This window comes from Populus euphratica, unplaced genomic scaffold (genome assembly GCF_000495115.2).
Source record: "Populus euphratica unplaced genomic scaffold, PopEup_1.0 scaffold427.1, whole genome shotgun sequence".
NCBI lineage: Eukaryota > Viridiplantae > Streptophyta > Magnoliopsida > Malpighiales > Salicaceae > Populus > Populus euphratica.
This window is the reverse complement of record NW_011500079.1, coordinates 161740-183995: the sequence shown is the minus strand read 5'-3', so window position 1 is coordinate 183995 and position 22256 is coordinate 161740. Positions and strand designations below refer to the sequence as shown.

General features: G+C 29.1%; 2 protein-coding genes across 2 annotated transcripts in view; both read left to right on the top strand.

Annotated features, from left to right (window-relative positions):
• Window positions 1-2: 2 nt before the first annotated feature.
• Window positions 3-16825, top strand: LOC105108742 (probable aquaporin TIP-type). The gene is made up of 4 exons (XM_011003175.1): window positions 3-7; window positions 15517-15687; window positions 15977-16227; window positions 16399-16825. Exons 2-4 carry the CDS (start codon window positions 15561-15563, stop codon window positions 16771-16773), a joined length of 753 nt encoding a protein of 250 aa, XP_011001477.1. The 5' UTR covers window positions 3-7; window positions 15517-15560; the 3' UTR covers window positions 16774-16825.
• A 4698-nt stretch (window positions 16826-21523) lies between these two features.
• LOC105108741 (3-hydroxyisobutyryl-CoA hydrolase-like protein 1, mitochondrial) overlaps window positions 21524-22256 on the top strand; it is an 8466-nt gene continuing 7733 nt past the window's right edge. Inside the window, exons 1-3 of the mRNA XM_011003174.1 lie at window positions 21524-21717; window positions 21808-21888; window positions 22095-22163. Of these exons, the coding sequence (XP_011001476.1) occupies window positions 21592-21717; window positions 21808-21888; window positions 22095-22163 (276 nt within the window). The 5' untranslated portion in view covers window positions 21524-21591. The remainder of the gene's footprint in view (window positions 21718-21807; window positions 21889-22094; window positions 22164-22256) is intronic.

The window sequence follows — 22256 nt, the reverse complement described above, 5'->3', positions numbered from 1 at the left end:
ATAGTTCGTCAACTTGTATACTCCACAGAATTACTAGTTTGTATTAATCAATCAAATGAGCAATACAAACAAAGAAGAGAAGAAAAAACTCTTCTCTACTCCATACTCAACTCTTCACTGAGTATATATACACATAATAAGCTAGGAGCAAAGGTCATAAATCATGCCATGATTTATGCCTTAAATTAAGCTTTCAATAATTGCTAAGTGAGAGATTAATTATTCTCACTTGTATATAATGGAGGTGGGATATTGTTTGTCTCCATTACTAACAATCTCCCACTTGTAGACAAATAATAAAATTATCTTTTATCCTTGAAGACCAACCGAAGTTTTACATAACTGTAGTTTATCAAGTGTAACTTCTTTGGTTAACATGTTAGTTAGATTCTTGCTTCCACATACCTTTTCTAGCATCAGTTGCTCATCATCTAACAATTATCGAATGAAGTAATATTTGATCTGAATATGCTTAGTCCTGGAGTGAAATACTGGATTCTTAGCAAGTAAGATTACACTCTGGTTGTTGCTATATAAAATACCCTTTCTATTCATCTTGCTCAATTCTTTTAGGAAACTCTACAACCATATGATCTTTTTTGTAGATTCTGATACTGCAACATATTCAGCTTCTGTTGTTGAAAAAGTGATGATCTTTTACAAGGTAGAACTCTAGGAGACTATAGAGCCTCCTAAAGTATATATATATGTTGTAGTGCTCTTTCTACTATCAACATCTTCTACTAGATTAGCATCTACAAAACTTTCAAGTTTCAAATCACCAACTGTGAAAGTAAGACAAGTCTTCAAGAAACCTTTTTAAGTATCTCATGATCCATTTTACCGCCTCCCAATGTGGCTTTCTAGGATTGCTTATATATTGGCTTACAACTCCCACTGCATGGGCAATGTCTGGTCTGGTACAGACCATAGTATACATCAAAGAGCTGATAACTGAGGCGTATGGAATCTTATACATGTATCCACATTCTAGTTTAATTTTTGGCCACTGATCTTTGTTGAGTTTGAAATGATTCCTCAGAGGTGTATTTATTAATCTACCATTATCCATATTAAACCTGCTGATAACCTTTTTAACATACTCTGTTTGTGAAAGCTTTAATATCCCTTTGTCTTTATCTCTGATGATTCGCATGCCAAGTATTTGTTTAGCAGCTCCTAGGTCCTTTATTTTAAATTTTTTTGACAACTGCTGTTTCAACTTGTCAATCTCTTCAATACTGGATCCTGCAATCAATATATCATTTATATATAACAGTAGAATGATATAGAAGTTGTTAAAATATTTGACATAGCAACAATGATTAGCTTGACATCTTGTATAACCCGAATTACACATAAAGTTGTCAAACTTCTTGTACCATTATCTTGGAGCTTGCTTCAAACCATATAGGTTTTTCTTTAGCTTACAGACTTGGTTGTCATTTCCTTGTATTACAAACTCCTCTAGTTATTGCATATAAATATCTTCCTTCAAGTCACCATGAAGAAATGATGTTTTTACATCTAGTTGTTCAATATGTAAATTTTATTTAGCTACTATCTTTAGAACAATTTTGATTGTTGTGTGCTTCACAACTGGAGAAAATATCTCAGAGTAGTCAATCCATTTCTTTTGTTGAAACCCTTTTATAATAAGTCTTGCCTTAAACTGTTTGTTTCTGTCTTGCTCAGTCTTTACTCTGTAAACCCACTTGTTTTGTAAAGCCTTCTTTCGTTCAATTAGTGTGGTTAGCTTCCAAGTTTTGTTCTTTAACAAAGAATCAATCTCATCCTTCATGCCTAACTCCCACTTGTTTGGGTTTTCATCTTATAATTATTCTTTATAAGTTTGTGGTTTACCACTATCTGTCAACATAATATAATTCAGTAGAAGTGTGAACCATTATAGGGGCTTTACAGTCCTTAAAGACCTGCATACATAAACAATAGGTTCTCTTAACTCTGTATCTTTCTATGTAGTAGTGGGTATAGATGTGCTTGAATCTTCTTGTAGAGACTCTTGAATTTTATTCTGCTTGATAACATCAGGAAGTCTTTCTAATCTTATAAATTCAGATTTTTATTGACTTGTATCTGAATTAGCCATATCTGTTTTTATATTTGATATGTCTTTATACAAAGCTTTGTTATTAAAAATCACATTTCTGCTTCTAATAATCTTTCTATTCTAATCATCCTAGAACCAAAATCCAAATTCTTCATCTCTATAGCCATTGAAAAAACATTTCTTGGATTTGACATCTAACTTATTACGAGCATCAAAATCTATATGCACACAGGAAATAAACCCAAAGACCTTTAGGTGAGAGAGTTGTACTTCTTGTCCTCTATATACTTCCTCAGGTAATCTAAAATCTAAAGAAACAGATGGTCCATGGTTGATCAAGTAAATTGCAGTATGAACTGCGTCAGCCCAAAATATTTGAGGTAACTCTAAATGCAACCTCATACTTTTAGCTCATTTATTAATGGTTCTGTTCATCTATTCAGTAATTTCATTCTATTGTGGTGTTCCTAGAATAGTCTTTTCCATTTTGATACCATTGATAGCGTTATACTCTTTGAAACCTTCATCAATGTATTCTCCTTCATTATCAGATCTTAAGTATTTTAGCTTTAAACTTGATTCAATCTCAACCATAGCCTTCCATTTTTTGAATGTTTCAAACATATCAGATTTATTTTTCAGAAAGTAGACTCATACATTCTTGTTGAATCATTAATGAAAGTTATATAATACCGAGAACCTCTAAGAGATGCTACTGGAGAAGGTCTCCATAAATCTTTGTGTACCAGTTTTAACTTTCTTAGTCTTAAGGTCTTGCCAACCTTTAAGAAACTAAGATTCTTCTGTTTTCCAAAAACATAACTTTCACTTATGCTAGATCAATATTTTTTAACTCTGGTTGCTTTCCCTTCGACTAAATATCTTCATCCTCTTTTGACTCATATGGCCGAGTCTATAGTGTCGTAACTGTGCTTGATTTTCTGCTTTAGTAGAGGTAATGATGTCTGCAAATCTTGTGGTCATATACAAGGTACCGGTTTTCTTTCCACAAGCCAAAACCATTGCTCCCTTTAATACTTTCCACGTACCTCCAGAAAAAAGAATTGAATGACCACTATCATCAAGCTGTCCAACATAGATCAGTTTCTTCTTTAATCCAAGAACATGTCTTTCATTTTATAAGTTTCATATAGCTCTATTTATCATCTTGATTTGCACATCTCCTATGCCCTTGATATTCATTGGTTGTCCATCGGTCAGATAGACTATACCGTGATCTCCAGCGATATAGTTTTGCATCATCATTTCGTGGTATGGTGTACAGTGAAATGAAACATTAGAATAAAGATTTCATGGTATGGTGTATAGTGAAATGAAACATTAGAATCAATAATCCAATCATTAATTAGACTTTATACAACAAGAATTAAAGCATCTTGTACCTCATCTGTGGTAACATTCGTAGAGTCAGCTTAAGGATTTTTCGGTTTTGTGCAACTCCTTATATAATGACCAAGTTTGCCACAATTCTAACATTCAACCTGCTTTCTAGGTTCATACTTGTTTTTACTTCTGTATCTTAATCTTGATCTGCCTCTGGATGAGCCTCTATCATGTCTCCTCTCTCAAGTGTTAATGTTAAGGGCTGAACCTGAACTTGAATTTGAATTTTCACCTAAGTCTTTTCTTCATACTTCTTCAACTAAAATCAAATCTCAAATGTCATCATATTTTAGTTTGGATTTCTAGTTGAGTTATTCATGATTGTTCTCATACCTTCCCAACTGCTTGGAAGTAAAGCTAGTAAAATGAGTGCGCGAATCTCATCATCAAACTCAATCTTAATAGATGACAATTGATTTGTGATGGTATTAAAGTTGTTGAGATTTTGTGTAACAGAAGTGCTTTCTGTCATCTTCAAATTGAATAACTTCTTCATCAAGTGCACTTTATTATTTGCTAAGGGCTTCTCACACATCCCAGACAAGGCTTTCATTAATTTTGTAGTGAATTTTTCTTTTGTAACATTATGAACAACTTTTCTTGATAAGGATAGCCGGATGATGTCCAAAACCTGTCTATCAAGAATTAGCCAATCTTTTTGTTGCATACTCTCCGGTTTGTTCCCCAATAGAGGAAGATAAAGTTTTTTTTCCATATAGATAGTCTTCAATTTATATTTTTCAATATCCAAAATCTGTCCCATGAAATCTTTCAACTCCAATAGCCTTTATGTCATCTGTCATTTTTAATACTTTTCATATTTGAATCTGCCAAATCTAACCTTACGGATTTGTCCAGAATGGCAAAAAAAATTGAAAACGACACTAAAATCACCTAAATCAGACTTTGGATGACTCAAATTTTACCAATAAAACTTTTGGATCACTAAACAGTGCAAATAAAGTCGCATGTCAGCTGGAATACTATCTAAGGCGCATTGGATCAAAACCTAATATGCTAACATGGCTATGATGACATGTCAGACACGTAAGCAATAAGGGGCTTATAAATGATGATGTTACAGATCCACATAAATTTCTAGTTGACATGCTGGTAATGACATGTCAAGTGGCGTGGCTAATGACTGTGCAGAATTGTTACTGTGGCTGTTGACATGGTGGGTCAACCCGGTTCAGTTGCAGGATTCGGGTAAAGAAGGAGCGTGTGGTACGTCGATACACATGGGCAATCCTGATATAGGCATGTGTGGGCCCATGCAGGCATGCAGCACGTCAGTTCTTCACCAGGTTTTCACCAGTGGATTCGTCTCATATTTCCCTACACGATGGTGTGCTCAAAAACACATTTTGAGAACTTTGATTTCTGGGTTTGGATCAAACACCCTCTTTTTCAAGAACAAGCTCTGATACCAGTTGTTGGGACATTTCAAAAATTAAACACATACAAATTTACATGATTCGGCAACTTTCCTACTCCATAGAGCTATTTGTTTGTATTAATCAATCAGAGAAGTAATACAAACAAAGAGGAGGAGAAAAAACTCTTCTCTACTCATTCTCACTCAAGCTCTCTCTCTCTATGCTCTACCCCATACTCAGCTCTTCTACTCATTCTCACTCAAGCTCTCTCTCTCTTGTTCACTCTCTCTATGTTCTACCCCATACTCAGCTCTTTACTTAGTATATATACACACAATAAGCTGAGAGCAAAGACCATAAATCATGCCATGATTTATGCCTTAAATTAACCTCCATTATATACTAAGTGGGAGAGTAGTTATTCCCACTTGCATATAATAGAGGTGAGACATTGTTTCTCTCCACTACTAACACAATAATCTTGCAATATTGAGAAAAAGTTGAGGGGCTCAATTGATACTTGATTTTATAAAATAAAATAAAATTCAGCTTGTTTAGAATAATTAAACATTAAAAAACCAAAATAAATAAATATAAGGGCTAAGTTAAACAAATGTAACACACACGCTCACAAGTAAAAGATGTTTGCTGTGTTTAGACGACATTTTTTGGTGGCCAAAAGTCAGCTCCTATAGTGGAGTTGGAAGCAGCATATATATTTCTTCCATCTAAGATAATGTGTGGTAGCAACAGTGGGGCAATTTGGCGCCAATAACCTACATTTCTTCTAATCTTTATTCTCTCTCTCCTTTCCTCTGTATTTGAGCTTGGCCTATCAAAATTTAAAGGTATCCTCTAGTTTTATTTCTGTATTAAATTTGGTACTCAATCATTTCATTTTTATTTGTTTAGTTGTTAATTCCTTTTTGAATTGATTTTTTTTATTTTCTTCCTTCAACATTTGATTTTGCAAAGAATTGAACTTCTGATTTTATTTTTTTATATAGGTTATCTCATTCTCATTTAATGTTTTCTTTATTATCAAATAAAGTAATGAAGATCTTGTAAGAATATTGAGAGAATATCTTTCTATGATATTGACAAGTGCTTAATTTTGATAATTAATCATTGTCATTTTTTTACTTTGATTTATTTAAGTTCATTATTTTAAAAAAAATTTTGATAATTAATCATTGTCATTTTTTTAGTTTGATTTATTTAAGTTCATTATTTTTAAAAAAAAATTATTATTAAATTAACCAAATTTTATAAACTCAGGTAATTCAATGATCTAGAACTTGAGTCTTTCTGGAATTTTAAAAAATTCAAACATTGCTTAAGTTTTTTTTTTAATGTTAGGAAAAGTTTTATCTAGCTAGCCTGCGATATAACATTGTCTCCCAATCTAGTAAAACCAGGTTTTTGATTTTCTATCATCAAATGGCCTTGTCGAAAAATAAGATACTGAATTCAAATGATTGGGATAGATCATAGAATATAGCAAGTTAACATGAGAAAATATATATATATATATATATATATATATATAAATGGTCAATATAATTACATATTTGGAGGCCATATAAGCATGTTCTTTTGGATACCATGTTAATTATTAATCTTCAATCAGAGTAATTTATTGGTGTTAACAATTAATTTTCACAAATGTCCATTTATGGATGTCGCAAACAGTCCAAAGTTCTTACATGTGCTGTATCAAATCATGCATGAAAGAGGAGAAGCTAACCATGGACACTACACAGAATCTAGTAGTAAGATATAGAATCACTAATTAATGGGAGTCTCAACCAAATTAAAAGGTTCATCATTTAAAGTTCAGGTTCACATTTCAGGGGCCAGTCATGATAACAGCATGCGGATGGAGGGAGCTCAGGTGCCTCTCCTCAGATCAAGATATACATGTGAAAACAAATAAACAAAACAGTCTACATGGCCTCTACAATTACTTCATCTCTTCAAAAACTTGAGAATTAATATGCAGCTTCTTCACTGTTGATATAAACAATCAAGTTCTTAATTTCTTCTTTTGAACAATCATATTATCGGTTGATATGATCAATCATCAACCGTTAGCACAAATACTTTAAACAATATTGAAGTATGACCGAGCCCCTCCACGATGCAGCGTATGACTCGTGATTTTCTGGTAGAAATATTAATTAAAAGCTGTCTTTACGAAACTGAGTTTCTCTCAGAGAAAAAAATGTAGATGATATATAATGAAGGCAATCATTAGAATAGCATTAATCCCACATGCCAAACACAACTTTCTTCAATATTTTGATTTTGATGTTGAGCCAGGCCTCCCAACTGTCAGAGTATCTACATTCGTTCTCTATAATAGTCCAAATTTAAAGTCTCGGCAGGGGCCATGAAGATGATGCTGATAAGTGCATTGCTTTGGACTGCCATAATCATGTGGGTCACAAGGACTATCATTGCATGATCGCTCTTGAAAAGCATCAAGGGTTGGCTATTAAGGCCTTTCTAACGTTGGATCTTGGAATATAGTCTTGTTTATGCAGGCTCTTTAATTAGTGGGTGTGCATGGAATATCATTGCTCACCCATGTGCATGCAGTTTGTGCAAGGAAAAATCGATATGATATTTCTCGATTTTTCTTTTTTCGAAGCCACGTCTTAATTTGTCCCTTTTTTTCAATTATTGGCTCGGCTTTTTATCATGGTTTTCTCCAAATGAAGCCAAGCCACCTTGTTGGGTGGCATGTGAGAGAAACACGCAGGCATGCTTGTTTACGAGGAAACCGATTACTTGGCATCGTGCATGAACGAACTGTGTGGCCTATTCACTAAACACCCACAGATAGTCCATTAGTTCGAGGAATTATTATTAATTAATTATACATAAAGCTAAAACCCTAAGTGTTTGATTATGGATTATGACCGGTGCAATTCATATTAAAATGATGATTTTGTCATTCAAGAACCAAAAGATTGAATACAAACCGAGGGCTAAAATAGTATCTTCACACTTCAATGCATAGAGTAATTACTCCCATGCTCTTGAAAAAAACCGACCTAGCTTATACTTCAGGGTTTTTTTGTGTGATTTTCATATTTTTTTATATAGTTTAATTACCATATAATTATTGAGGTGAACTTTTTTTTGCTTAAAGTTAAAAGGTATTTTTTATTTTATTTTTTTATTTTTTTTACAATTATCATGTAGGGTCAAAAAATATTTTAGTTTTTCAATAAATAAAAAAATAGATGTCACATACGACGCCTCTTGGTAGTTATTTGTTACCTTTCGAAGCATCGTCCCACACTTTACATAATGGACTAGCACATGTCAACCTCCATGGCGATGGAGCTCCTGTAATAAGTTTTTCCCTCCCTCTCCTTTCTCTCTCCTTCACCTAAAAAATATGCTAACCTTGCAAAATTGTATCGCGGTCCATAATTTTTTAATTGAGTTGAATTTAATTTAATTTATTTTTAATTTTATTATTTGATATTTGATTTTTTATGTTTTTTTAATCAAATTTGATCATTATTTTTAATTTCTATTTATTTTTCTATTAATCTTTTTTTATTAGATTTTATTTTTTGATTTAATCCCTAATCATTTGATTCTATTTTTTTTTATTATGAATTCTATCCTTATTTTTATGATTGCAAATTCTTTTATTTTGATTTATCTTCATGATTGGTTTTTTTTGGCAATTTCATCCCTCATTGTTTAATTTTATTGAATTTTCATATAATATTTGAAGTTTTTTTTTATCATATCTTTAAAACTCAACTTAAGAGTTGACCCCTATTATGCCCTTGTCACTAGTTGGGTCAAATAATATTATTTTATTATGCAAGAAGTAAAAATAATATTATTTTAATATAAAAACAAACCATAAAAAATAATCTAAAGATTTTAACATGATTTTCCAATAGCTGATTACTAGATATTTTATTCAACTAAAAAATATAAATGATATTATTTTGATAAAAAATAACATAAAAAATTCAATTATGATCTTTTTTTTATTAGTTTTTCTTCGTTTTAAATTTTCTTCTTTAGATTTTCTTAGCTTTATCCTTTCCATGCATTTGATTATCATACGCACACACTACTCATTCACTTTATTATTATTTCTATATCCTTTTTATTGTTTTTTTCTTTAAATTTTTTCTTTCAACATTTTATTATTTTATTTTTTCTAGATTTAGTCCTTATTTTTTTAATTGATCCTTTTCTATCCTTTTCTTAATATTTTTTCTTTAAATTTTATCCCTCAATATTTTATTTCATTTTTTTTATCTAATTTTTATTCTCATTCTTTTAATTACTCTTTTTTTTTTAATCTTTTTTGTCTTTTTATTTTTTCAATTAAGTTCATCATTATTTTTTTTCATTAGTTTTTATACCAAATTGAGTCTTTATTGTTTTGATTACTACTTGTTTCTTTTTAATTTTTGATGGTTAAGAATTTATCTTGGTCTTCTATATGATTATCTCAATCTCATGATTAAAGTTATTGGTTTCGATGATTTTTTAAAAATTTTTAATTTCATCATTTGACATTAAGTTCTTGGGTTTTTAGCTTTCTATTTTTTTTCCTCTTTCCTTCTTGCAGGGTTATCCTAAATCACAGCTTAGTCAAGTAAACTCGGGTGCACTCAAGTTATCACCATTTGAATATCTTTTTTATATTAGAAAAAAATTGACCTGCCCCAGGGCATTACGCGGGCAAAAAATTCTAGCAAAAATCTAAATAGTGTTGCCTTTCCATTGTAAAAAAAAATACTATTCAGACACTCATATATTACTATTTTTTATTTTTATTTTGGTTCTTAAACTTTAATTTTAGATGATTTAATCCTAGTTAAGAGCCAATCATTTTGTATTTATTAAGAAATGATGAAATTGTAAGAAGAGGGACCAAAATAAAAAATGTGTCCATAATAGGTAGTGTGTCCAATGTTTTTTTTTAAATACATTTAGGTCCTCAATATTTAAGAATAATATAATTTATACAATTTAGGTCCATTTTGAAAATTCAGTATAAAAGTTTGTTTTTATTATTTTTCAGTCCCTAGTTAAAAAAAAAATGATAAAGAGAGAGATCGTCAAATTATAGTGATAAAAGAGAAAGTCATTGTTAACACCATTTTTCACCTCCAAAATGGTTATTCTTTGTGTCCATAGGTTCAACACAATAAGAGGGGTTTGGTGATAGTCGTTTGGAACTTTAATGTTACGTGAAAAAACATATCTAAGTCGAGAAAAACAAATCTAACATGGTTTGAGTTAGGGGTTTTTGATCATTTTTAGATAGATGATTTAGTTTGTAGGAGTTATAAGGGTCTTTGTGAGGAGTTTTTAGGATCAAATAGCTTGAAAATGAGTTCTTTAGGGCCGAAAAAACACAGCCTCAATTTTCAACCTTCATATGATCGAAATCTAGGTTCACAAATAACACGTCATTTGTCTATTTTTTTTTCAAAAAATATGTTTTCCACCTCTTTGAAAAAATATAAAAAATTAAAAATGAGTCTAGATGCATTGACCTAGGTTTGAAGGTCTACCCACACGTTTGGTCTCTTCATTGTAATGGCTCAAGGTTGAGCTCTTGTTTTGTTTTTGTTTTTTTGTTTTTTTTTAATTTTATATTTATGTTGAATATAAATTTAAAAAAAAGAACTATTGAGCTCAATTGAGTATATTTAGGTTGAATATAAATTTAAAAAAAAAGAACTATTGAGCTCAATTGAGACCATAATCTGGATCACAGGTTAAGCCACAACACCGTGGCTATTTTTTTTCTTTAATTTTTCTTTTCTTTAATTGGTAATTTTTTAATATGTTTTTTTTTTAATTTTTGTTTTGATTAGTATCCCTCTTATGTGAATTTTTTTTTTGGGGGGGGTTATTTAGCCTTTTTTTTAATTGAGATTTTTTTAATTATTTTATATGTATTTAATTTTTGAATACATTATTCTAATTTATTTATATTTTTTTTCATCTGTTATTTAGATGAACTTTCCTTTATGAGTTCTAATGAGTAAGAAATATCACCTAGAGTAAGAAATGCTATTATTTAGGTGGAAGCTACATGAGCATTATTATTTAGGTTTATGTAAAATGTTAAATAATTCAAGATATAATTTTTACTAATTAGTTGAGTAAATATAATAATATTTCATTAAGAAAAATTTAAAGCTAAATATTACTTATTTTAATGCAGTAATCTATCAAGTTATTATAACTATATGAATCTTCAAGTCTTTGTATATTGATAAGATAATTTTCATTAATGAGAAGAATTGTTAGAAATTTGTTTTAAAAAATGGTTTATATATATATATATGTGTGTGTGTGTGTTTTTGAGTTCAAATTAAAAGTAGAGTCTATTTATTTTTAGTGTTAAGTTTTTTTAGGAAATTATTCTTTAATAAAAGTATTATAATACAAAACATTAACTTGTTTAAAATAAATCATGTGTGACAGAAATATTAATTTTAGAAAACTCTTAATTAATATATTTTATAAACTCAAGAACTCTCAATTAATATTACAAGATTTTCATATAGCTTATATTATAAAAACTTAAAGAGTTGACATTAGTTCCATGAAGTTGACATTAGTTCCATGAAGCACCAGTAGTTTAAGAGAAGGTAGGCATTAGGTTAAGTAGGCTTTGGAATCAAGCCATATGTGCATGCTCCCTTGGCTTGGGTTTAGGTAAAATAATATTTCGGTTCGTAAGGAATTTGTTTTTTTTTTTTTTTGCTAACCTATTTTCTGTCAAGCCATATATAAATAATATAAATAGTAACCATCCTTTTCTTTAATAGTTTATTTTTTAAGAAAAAAAGTCTGATTTTGAAGGAAAAATTGCCATGATTTTATTTTTTATGATAATTAATTAAAATTAATAAAGAATAAATATTAATTATGATAATTAATAGAATTAATTCCACATCATCTTTTAATAGTCAAATTATGAAAAAGAATCCATCAACTCAAGATTGATTGCACACTTATACGTGGGTATGTGGATTGAGATATATAATAATTTTCAAGAAATCACTCATTCTAGTACTTTTATAATTAAAATACATGTAACTTCGGATCAGGTATATCAAGCCAGACATCCAATCGCATGTCTTCCGACTAGTCTATTAGGCCTCTTCACTCTTAAGTTCGAGGTCTTAAGAAAACATGTGAATTAACGTACACATTTTTTTGACGTAATGCCTAATTTACATGTGGTATAATCTTAACTATGTTACTTTCGTTATTGGGTACTTTATAAATTTACTTCATTAATAGTTTAGTATCAGGGGTATTGTAATATATATATTCCACGTAGGTTTATATTATCCATACCACAAATTAAGATAACATTATATATGTATAAAAACAAGCCATGATAATATCAAAAAATTATCTTAATCTAATAATTTTTAAATAAATTTTTTTTTAGCCTTAAAACTTATATAGGTTCAAATTATTTTGTGTTTAATTTTTATTAAGTAAATAAAAATAATGAGATTTAAATCCATAATCATTTGAGTTATCAAAGTTACGATGACATATTAGAAAACTATTTCAACTTAATAACTTAAATTATTATATAAAATTTTAAAATATAATTTATATTATTATTTAATAAACATGAAATTCCAATATAAAGATAAAAATGAGAGCTTGTGTCTTGAGAATAATGCATCCCATTTCTTTTATTTTTCTATTTTTGTCATGGATGTGATCTCTTTTCATGAGATACATGCTCTTTTGCTTTTTTATAAGGATATTTTTATAATATAAGGATTAATCTTGTTATTTCAAAGATTCTTGAAAATCCATGTTTCAATTGCCATGCATTTAAGCTTGCATGAAAACTATACATAATTTATCCATATTTGTCTTATTTGTAAGTGTTGGATCAAGGAAAAAATTGAATACGCTACCAACACCATATATATATATATATATATATATCATCCCAATTTTTGTCATGGAAAAAAATCATTTTTCTTGGACATTTAGATGGAAGAGCCGCTGCACCGGATTAAAATACCATATGTAATCGATTGTGTAGCTATTTATCCTTTTGTTAAGGGTAAATATATAGTGCCAAGAATTAGAAAGAAAATCCATCAAATTATTCGAACGGGCACATGACACCAAGTTGATAATCTGGGCCTGGAAGGCAACATAATAGTCTGCTTCTTAGAAGAGAAAACAGGTTACGTCTGCAAAGTTCAATGACAAGTTTCCTTCTCGTAAAATTTGAATAAGAAGTGGAAATCATTTTAAAGATCCATGAACGAAACTTCCATTGCAGAAAGCAGTATAGTAAAAATAATTTATTATTATTATTTTTTAAAAATTTATTTTAATATTAACATATCAAAATGATTTGAAATACTAAAAAAATTAATTTTAAACAAAAATATTTTTAAAATACAAAATTAAACAAATTTTAAATAGTTATGCGATAACATGCTTTTCCACTGGTCCCCAGATATTGCTTCAAAGTTCAAATAGGTATACATTTCTTTAACTTTTTTTTTTTGTGGAACTTTAAATACCAACCACAATTTATTTTAATGTTGTCCTGAAACCTTATGTAGATTAATATACGTGTAATGAAACAGATCCACATCATGATCTAATACATAATTGCCGACTCACTCAACATAGAAAACTCGGCATCTCTCTTCTTGATATTGTTCTCATCATTGAAGGATTAGTGCCTTGAAAAACAGTCCATTATCATCATTAATTTGAATGTTTTTCGTAAAGTTTCTCCGCTATATATATATATAATTTTCTTTTAAAATTACAATTAATTGTTAGAGACTTAGAGGACGTAAATACCTAGTGTTTAATTATCAAGTTGCAAATGTAAATATGTAATATATCACTTTCGTGTTTCCATTTTCAATTATGGTAATTAAATCAGAAATTGAAGCAGAAAGAAATACGGTTTGATCAAATTAACTTCTGAAGACTGAGAATTAATTTCACAAGAACCTTATCGATACGCTAAAAGAAGATTGTAACTCATTGACTTGGATGCTATTGCCAGCTCTTGAAATGGACGTCCCCGTCACAATCATGACGGGATTATCATATATATATATATATATAAGCACCTTCTAATTCTCTAAACAAAGCTAATTATTATCGATATATTTCAAGTGGAAACCATGTTTATATAAAAATAAACCATCTCAACTTTATTTTATTTTTTTCAACTCCTTTTTATTATTCGGGTCCCTTTTTCATTGTATTATTTTGCTTTTCATTTAACAATTGGAATGAAATTTCATAAAATTAATGCTCTGAAATTATAAAATAGTATTTGAAATTACAAATATGTAAAATAATGTGAGGCTAAAGAAATATTAAAAGAAAACATAATGAAATAGCAATATAGAAAAAAACACAATCCATTAAGGATTATAATAATTATTCACAATGTATTTTTTTAATATTTTTGTCACTTAATTATTTTATTTATAATTTAATTATTTCATATTAAGTTCATATCTTATTGAAGTTGATATTTTGTTTTGATTAACTTTGATATAGGGCTCTCACAATATTAAAAATAAATTTTAATGTTGGGTTCATGTTTTATATAGCAAAATAAAATTCAATTTTATTGATTTAAATCAATTCAAGATTTAATTTCAAACCGAAACAAATATCTAATTTTTTTTAAAAAAATAATATATTTATCTCAATTTCCCGACTCAATCTTGATTGTAATTAATAGATTTATTATTATTATTTATTAACATATATAATTTTTAATATATATATATATATATATAAACTTTTGGATTTGCAATAAAAATATTAAAATATCAAATAGCTTGATTCATGAGAAATGCTCTATTAAAAAAATTAATATATTTATCTCAACTTCCCGACTCAATCTTGATTGTAATTAATAGATTTATTATTATTATTTATTAACATATATAATTTTTAATATATATAAATATAAATTTTTGGGTTTGCAATAAAAATATTAAAATATCAAATAGCTTGATTCATGAGAAATGCTCTATTAAAAAAATTAATATATTTATCTCAACTTCCCGACTCAATCTTGATTGTAATTAATAGATTTATTATTATTATTTATTAACATATATAATTTTTAATATATATATAAAAAAACTTTTGGGTTTGCAATAAAAATATTAAAATATCAAATAGCTTGATTCATGAGAAATGCTCTATTGTTCTTATTAAAAAAAAATATCGTTTGATGCGAGGAAAATGACATCAGGAGGGCATTAATCATTTCCAAGTTGTAGCTTACTTTGGTCAAATAAATTATTCTATCAAAACATGCTTATCCTCACAAGTTATAAGGTGTTGGCTTTGTGTCTTTGTTTTCATAACTAACATATAGCAGGGTTTAAATTAGTTGTCTTGTGCTCATAATTAATGTAGTATTACTAATCAAATAAAAGGCGGTTGGTCGGCTTCCAATCATATAGTGCTCCTCCATTCATATGGGTCCCATGGTCGGTGCCGCCTGTGATGCTTATTGCTAAATTCGCATCGCAGAGCACCAGTGGTGCTATAATATAAACCACGCCCGTGAAATCAATGCAGCCCATAGAAACACAAACAAGAACTTGAGCTAGCTAGCAGTAATTAAGCTTAATTGGCCCAGGACTACTGATCAAGCAAGAATGGTGAAGATAGCTTTTGGGAGTCTTGGTGACTCTTTCAGTGCTGGCTCTCTCAAGGCTTATTTATCTGAGTTCATTGCCACTCTTCTTTTTGTGTTTGCTGGTGTTGGATCGGCTATCGCTTACAGTAAGTAGTAATCCAATCTCTGGGATTTTTGCATAATCATGTCTTTAAAAACTAAAAAAAGAGGGACCATGATGGAAATTTACACAAATTTTACTATTTACTAACAAAATGGTCCTCTTGCCATGCACGTAATTAAGAGGTGGTTGGAGCATAATCTCTTTAATTAATGGTTTAACTTCTAATCACCAGAGCAAAATTATTTTGCATTTTGTCAAAGAGACATTAATTATCTAGTTCGAAATTAAGTAAGAATAATATATATGCTAATTTTTGCTTCTATATGTTACAGGTAAGCTCACAACAGATGCAGCCTTAGACCCACCTGGCCTAGTGGCGGTTGCTGTGGCTCATGCATTTGCACTGTTTGTGGGAGTCTCCATAGCAGCCAACATTTCCGGTGGCCATTTAAATCCAGCTGTCACCTTTGGACTGGCCATTGGAGGCAACATCACCATCCTTACTGGCCTTTTATATTGGATTGCTCAATGCCTCGGCTCCATTGCCGCCTGCCTCCTCCTCAAAGTCACTACAAGCGCTGAGGTAAAACACCAAAATTAAAGCCATGTGCCATATGAAGACGGGCATGGAAATTCCTAGACGTTTATCAGGATTTTGAACTGCTGATCATATGTTAGTCGTACAATTCAATAAATCTCCAGTTAATTATCACTGAATGTATCAATCTCAGAGTTGTTTTAATGGATTTCACAGAGCATCCCAACTCATGGGGTCGCTTCAGGGATGAGTGCTGTTGAAGGAGTGGTGATGGAGATTGTCATAACCTTTGCCCTTGTCTACACAGTCTATGCCACCGCCGCAGATCCCAAAAAGGGCTCCATTGGAATTATAGCACCCATTGCAATTGGGTTCATTGTTGGTGCTAACATCCTTGCTGCTGGCCCGTTCAGTGGCGGCTCAATGAACCCAGCTCGCTCATTTGGCCCAGCTGTTGTTAGCGGAGACTTCTCACAGAACTGGATCTACTGGTTAGGTCCACTCATTGGAGGTGGATTGGCTGGGCTTGTTTATGGAGATATTTTCATTGGGTCTTATACCGCTGCCCCAGTTTCCGAAGACTATGCCTAAAGGTTGCATAGGCTTGCTTTGTGTTGACTTGTGAATTGTACTCTTTTTTTTTTTTTTAAAGTGGGTTCGGGCGTGCAGTTTGTCAATGGCCAGTTATAAATTCTCTTACCTGTTTGTTAATAAGATGAAAATATCTTTAATGAAACTTATGCTGTTTGTTTCCTATAAAGTTTTTTTTTAATATTTTTTATGAAAAATAAATTATTTTTTATTTTTTAAATATTATAAAAAATAAGTTAAGAAATATTTTTAGCGTTTAGTTATATTATAAAAAGTGAGTTGAAAAATAACTTATTAATATTTTAATTTTTTTAAGTTTATTAAAAAAAATAAAAATCACATCTTACAAATTAAAAAATTAAAAAATTCTGAAATTAAAAAAATTACAATCAGAATAATCAAGATCAAATATAATAGATAAAAAATTATAATTTCATAAATTATTTTAAATAATATAAATAAAAATTAAAAAAATAATAATCAAATCTGATAAATATAAAATTTCAATTAAAAAAAAAAGATAAGAGAAAAGTAAATAATAATTAAGAGAATGAGGTCCAAAATTGATATAAAAATTAAGTTTAATCAAATTTTAGAAGCTGAAATTAAAAAAAATTCAAAACAAAATATATAGAAATTAAAATATTAAGTATCAAAATTGATATAATCAACAAATAACAAAATATTTTTAATTTTTTTATAATTTTGAAAAAGTATTTATTGTTCAAAATAAAAAAAATATTTTTTAAAAAATTAAGATAAATTTTTTTGTTAATATAAAAGTGTTTTTCGTTAATTAATAAAAAAATATAATTTTTTTTGAAAAAAACTATTTTTTATAAAATAAATGGAGTTTTAGTGCTAGTTTAGTTTTGTAATAAAAGTGCTTTTTAAAAGTATTTTTTATTTAAAAATATTTTAAAAAAATTAAAAAAGAATTATCTTTAATATTAATATGTTAAAATTACAAAAAAAAATCACTAGAAAAAACATCAGTTCAATATTATTTTAAAGTAAAAATATTTTTAAAATACACTACCAAAAAGCACTTTGCTATCACTGGAAAAGTCGTCTTTCAATACGGAACCGTTTCCATAATGCTATCAACGGCAATGAGTTTTGCAAACAATATCGAATATTAATAGGTTGGGCCCACTTGAAGGATGTTACATGATGACCTAGTGGTTAAAAGTTGAGAAATTTACTCAGGAGGTTGCGAACTTGTTTAATAAAGAAAAAAATATAATTTATTGTTCATATTTCCCACGGTGGGACACTATTTTTTACATTCGAAATGCAGGCAAAAAAAACCACAATGAATTGCTGCGCACTGTTCATAAAATTAAACAGGATGAACAGTATAGGATGTTAATTACACTGTTCAGTGAACAGTGTAATTAGATGCTACGCAATGTAATTAGCTGGTGCACTCTTCTGGTCGGACCAATGATCCGATCCGAAGCTCAATATACATTGAGTTTGATCCAGTAAAACAAAAAAATAAAAAATATTTTTTTTATTTTTTAATTATATTTTATTCAAAAAATTAGTGTTTGACATTATTTAATGACATTACATAAATTAGATAGAGATCACTTGATAATGTAGCATTTGTAAAATTTAATCGCAATTCTAATTTTATTTCTAATTATATTTTATGTAATTTTGATACACGTTTAAAAAACCAAAAAAATTATAGTCCTTATCAAATATATTTCATACGTGATGGAATTATAGATAGTTTAATTGAACAATAAAACATATTTTATATAAAATATTATTTATTTTATGATGTAATAACAATAGTTAAATTTATAATATTTAAATTAAAAACTATCAATATTAATATATATTTTTTAAAATTATTTTATAACATCAATTTCAAAATCATTATTAACCAAACACATTAAACATCGTTTTGTTTAATATTAATTTCAACCACAGTTTAAACCAAATATACATAAATAGTAAATCAACCTTAATCAAAAATACTTTTTATAAAATAATTTTTTTCAAACTACAACAATTATTATAATATTAAACCCATCCAAATGACTCTGTTTGATCTGTATTTTGTTTAAAATGCAGATGGTAACCTGTTTGGTAAAGAAAAATATATAATTTACCGTGTATAAAAGACAACACTGTTTCATGTAAGTAATGTATACTGCACTGTCATGCTAATTAATTAGTATGAATAGTGTAGCATCATACACTGTTATGCTACATTGTTTATGTTGGCTACATTATTTGTAGTCAGCTCTATTGTTCTGGTCGAATCAGTTTTGGTTCAAAATTTAAAATGCATTGAATTAGGTCCAACCTAGTAAAATAAAAAATAAAAATTATTTTTTATTTTTTAATTGTGTTTTAGTTAAAAAAAACTAGTGTTTAATATTATTCAATGACACTGCATAAATTAGACATAGATCACTTAATGACGTAGCTTTTGTAGAATTTGAACGCAATTCCAATTTTGTTTCTGATTATATTTTACTTGATGGTACTGCATACTTAAAAAACCAAAAAAACTGAAGTCCTTATCAAATATATTTCATACATGATGGGATTGTTGATAGTTTAATAAGGCAATAAAAATAATTTTATATAAAGTATTATTTATTTCACGATCTAATAACAATAGTTATATATATACAATATTTAAATTAAAAACCATCAATATTAATATATATTTTTAAAAATTATTTTGTAACTTCATTTTCAAAAGTATTATTAACCAAATACATTAAACTATTTTTTTTCAACTTCAATTTCATTCATAGTTTTAACCAAATATATATAAATACCAAATTAACCTTAACTAGAAATATTTTTTATAAAATAATTTTTCTCAAATCATATCTAGGTACCATAATATTAAACTTGCTAGTGGCATGAATAGAAATAGAAAGATACTTTGTTTTTGAAAAATTTTATTTTTTTAAATTTTAAATTTTTTATTTAAGGAATTTTTGTGTTGAATAATTTATTTAGAGACCATTTACATCTTGACCAACAGTACAGGGCCTTATATATTGTACCTTTTTTTTTTTTTTCATTTTTGTGGCAAGGAGCATTGTGATTTTGATGACGTGTTGCCCTAGGAGCCAGCTTACTATAATTTTTTAGATTAATGTGGATGTCCGAGCTAGCTTGCGTGCTCAAGGGCCTAGTCGCACTGTGTTTCTTTTCTCATCAAGCATGGGCAGGGTAGGGCTGTCGTAGAGTCTATATATTTGAATGTTACACGTGCTTTACACATAAAGAAAAATTATATGGAGTTCTCTATGGTTTTGGTTTTTTTCTTTCTTTATCTCCATCTTTTGTTCAATAATTATAAGTAACCACCTGAATCATATACTATAAATTCATCAAACCACAACTTTTATCACAGTATTCAATTGAAGTTTCACAAGCTCAATTTCAAAAGCTAATTTAGAGTTTTATAGGGTAATTGATATTATAATAATGATAATGGTTTAAAGTATTTTTCATTTAAAAATACATAAAAATAATTTTTTTTATTTTTTAAAAATTAATTTTAATTTTAGCACATCAAAAAAATCTACAAACATAAAAAAATTATTTTAAATAAAAAATTTAATTTTTTTAGTAACACGACTTGTATTTATATTTCCAAACATATCTTTAACTTATTTTTTTTTTTAAAAAGAATCCTGCATCTCCTATGATTAGTTCCTGCATATTTGAAATTTGTTTTATTACTTGTTTTGCCCTTAGCAGCTGGGACAAGCTACTTTAAGAATTTTTTTTTAACCTGTTACCATCATTTATCATTATAATTAAGTGAATTTTCTTCAAGATATAAAATGGATTGCTTTAGATTTGAGGGGGGAAATAGAAAACGATACAAGATTTTTCATACCACACCTAAAATGCACTGAGAATTTGTTAAAATCTTGATGGTCGCGGCCCCTCCCCTCCCCTCCTTTTTTTTTTTTATCCCTTGTCCCCTCCTTTTTTTTTATCCCTTGTAATTCCATCCCCGTGTGTGTGCATACATATATATAAACAAACAAAAATTGGAAGAACTCAAAATTATATTTTGGAAAAAAACCAAATTGGAAAGAGAAACAATAAATTGTGATGTGACACATGAATCGATGCAACAACACTCTAACGTAAATGTAATGCAAGGCTGGCTTACCTCCACCAACTTACCAACATAATGTAGGGGGATTCATACTCCCCATGTGCGGACAGGTAGTATTTTAATAATTGCTTGTTAGAAATTAAACATATTAAAATATAATATTTAATATAATTTGATAAATCATCTATATTTATAAAAAAAATTATATTATTAGAAATAAAAAAAATTATAACATACATAAAAAAAAATCATTCCACTTAATCGTTACTCTTAAATCTCTTGTTGTACTTATTGTTACTGTAATGGCAACAAGATTGTTTTTATTGCAAGCTCTTCAATTTTTATTTTAGTTTTTATTTATTTACACTTAATGAAGTTTTTTTTTGTGTCTATTTATAAGCAACAATGGTGACACCAGCTATAGTTTTTCTTTAATAATAATGACTGCTAACTCTAGTTTTTTTTTAATAATGATAACTATCAATTTTTAACATCTTAAATCAGTATACATGGTTAATACAGCTCTAGCTCTAGCTATTATATTTATCAATAGATGGTGCTATTAATTAATGGTTGGTTTATGATAATGACAACCAACCCAACGCAGAATACCTTCAATGCTATATAAGAATGTGTTGGTAAAAGTGTAACCATATGACGTAGCCACAGGAAGCCCCCAAAGAGTACATAACAGAGAACAAAAGATGCAGCAGGGTTTCAAAGTCCTGAAGAGTGCTTTAAACAAGACTACTCCGTTTTCCTTTCTTAGAAGGACCCTTTCCTCATCACTCAACAGTGCTACAAATAGCTGTGAAGATCTTGAAAATTCGGTAACTTCTCAGGAATCGCACCCGGATTGATGTATAGACGTACGTCTACACGATGCGTTTTAATCAGGTGACTGCTCCTTGTTCTTTCAGGTGCTGGTTGAGAAAGGAACAAACTCAAGAGTTGTCATCCTTAATAGACCCCATGTCCTGAATGCTCTCACCACTCCAATGGTATGATTATGCACAGTCATTTTCATTCAACACTCCTGCAATTCTTGTTTATTCATGATCCTATAAATTCTATCGTCTTTATTGGGTCCATAAACATGTAGCTCCCCCCCAATTCTATACGTTTTTGGCAAGTGTATTCTTGCAACTAGCTGATGCTCGCTAGAGAAAATGGCTACATTTGGGTTTTTGATGCTATAAATTATCAGGGACATCGGCTTACTAAACTGTACGAGTCCTGGGCGAACGATCCCCTCGTTGATTTTATCGTGCTGAAGGTAAGCATTTGTTTTTCAGTTTTGGTTATACGAACTGTGTATTCTGCTTCACCGCAGCCCCTCAACCACAGCGTTTTGAGCTTCCTGTAGGGA

What these genes read in the sequence shown, in the direction of transcription:
- LOC105108742 (XM_011003175.1), top strand. Translation starts at nt 15,561, where the DNA reads ATGGTGAAGATAGCTTTTGGGAGTCTTGGTGACTCTTTCAGTGCTGGC. An exon ending in TGGATCGGCTATCGCTTACA is followed by an intron (nt 15,688 to 15,976) that starts GTAAGTAGTAAT and finishes TATATGTTACAG; the next exon opens with GTAAGCTCACAACAGATGCA. An exon ending in AAGTCACTACAAGCGCTGAG is followed by an intron (nt 16,228 to 16,398) that starts GTAAAACACCAA and finishes TGGATTTCACAG; the next exon opens with AGCATCCCAACTCATGGGGT.